Below are 973 nucleotides of genomic sequence, written 5' to 3' on the forward strand. Positions count from 1 at the left end.
TGGGTGCTCAATCATCTGTTTGTGTTTCTGAAGGCTCTAATGTTTGTCATGATGGATCTGACCGAAGAAGTATCGAACGGTGCTATAGATATGGCCAAGGCAAACTTGGAGAAAATGCTGAGAGTTTGTGTGAATCCTGGCATTCAGGACGGGAATACGGAATTGATAGAGGCACAGAACAAAAGTCTGTACGAAGTTACTCATGAATTAGTAAGGCAAGTGACTTCGCCACACACTCTTGTACGAGAACAGGCTATGTCTTCGTTACGATTGCTCGCTGAAATACAGAACAAAACGGTCACTGAAGTAATGGAACCGCATAAGGAGGTCCTGGCAGACATGATCCCACCCAAGAAACATTTGCTTAGACATCAACCGGCGAATGCTCAGATCGGTTTGATAGATGGAAACACGTTTTGTACCACGTTGAATCCACGTCTCTTCACAATCGATTTAACAGAACACGATGTGTTCTTTCAGGAACTTTTAGCACTCAGCGAGGCAGAGGATGCCAATCTCAATAAACTACCTTGCTACAAATCCGTCTCGAACCTCATACCTCTCAGGAAATCGGCTCTGAGAGCTTTAGCTGCCTGTCATTACATCGTGGCCTGTCGTGAAAGGATTTTTGGTGTTTTGTACAAAGCTTTGGAGAAACCGAACGCAGAGTTACAAGAAGCAGCCTTTGAATGCATGCAGAAGTTTATAGCTGGTTTCCAAATTGACATGCAATCCGTCCACGCCATTATGCGTCCCATGCTGTTAACTTTGGGTGACCATAGGAACCTTAGTCTTAATTGCGTTAAAAGACTTTCGTATCTAACTCAGTTATTTCCCAGTACATTCAGTACTGCTCTCTGTGAGCAACTGTTGCAGCACTTGAAGAAACTATTGGAGAATTTAATTCAGGCCCACAAAGGTATATCGAAGTCTGGGGAAAACGAACAGAAAATAGCTACCATCATAGGAATCT

At 43.5% G+C, this 973-nt stretch overlaps 1 protein-coding gene across 1 annotated transcript; it reads left to right on the forward strand.

The window, feature by feature from the left end:
• Window positions 1–3: 3 nt before the first annotated feature.
• LOC108554758 (transcription-associated protein 1-like) lies at window positions 4–969 on the forward strand (the record flags this gene model as incomplete). Its single annotated transcript, XM_017910129.1, has 1 exon — window positions 4–969. A coding segment is annotated over one exon (966 nt), but the record flags the coding sequence as incomplete, so codon positions are not given.
• Window positions 970–973: the final 4 nt, after the last annotated feature.

The sequence above is a fragment of the Eufriesea mexicana genome, unplaced genomic scaffold (assembly GCF_001483705.2).
Source record: "Eufriesea mexicana isolate 0111107269 unplaced genomic scaffold, ASM148370v2 C37708016, whole genome shotgun sequence".
In the NCBI taxonomy this organism is placed as follows: domain Eukaryota; kingdom Metazoa; phylum Arthropoda; class Insecta; order Hymenoptera; family Apidae; genus Eufriesea; species Eufriesea mexicana.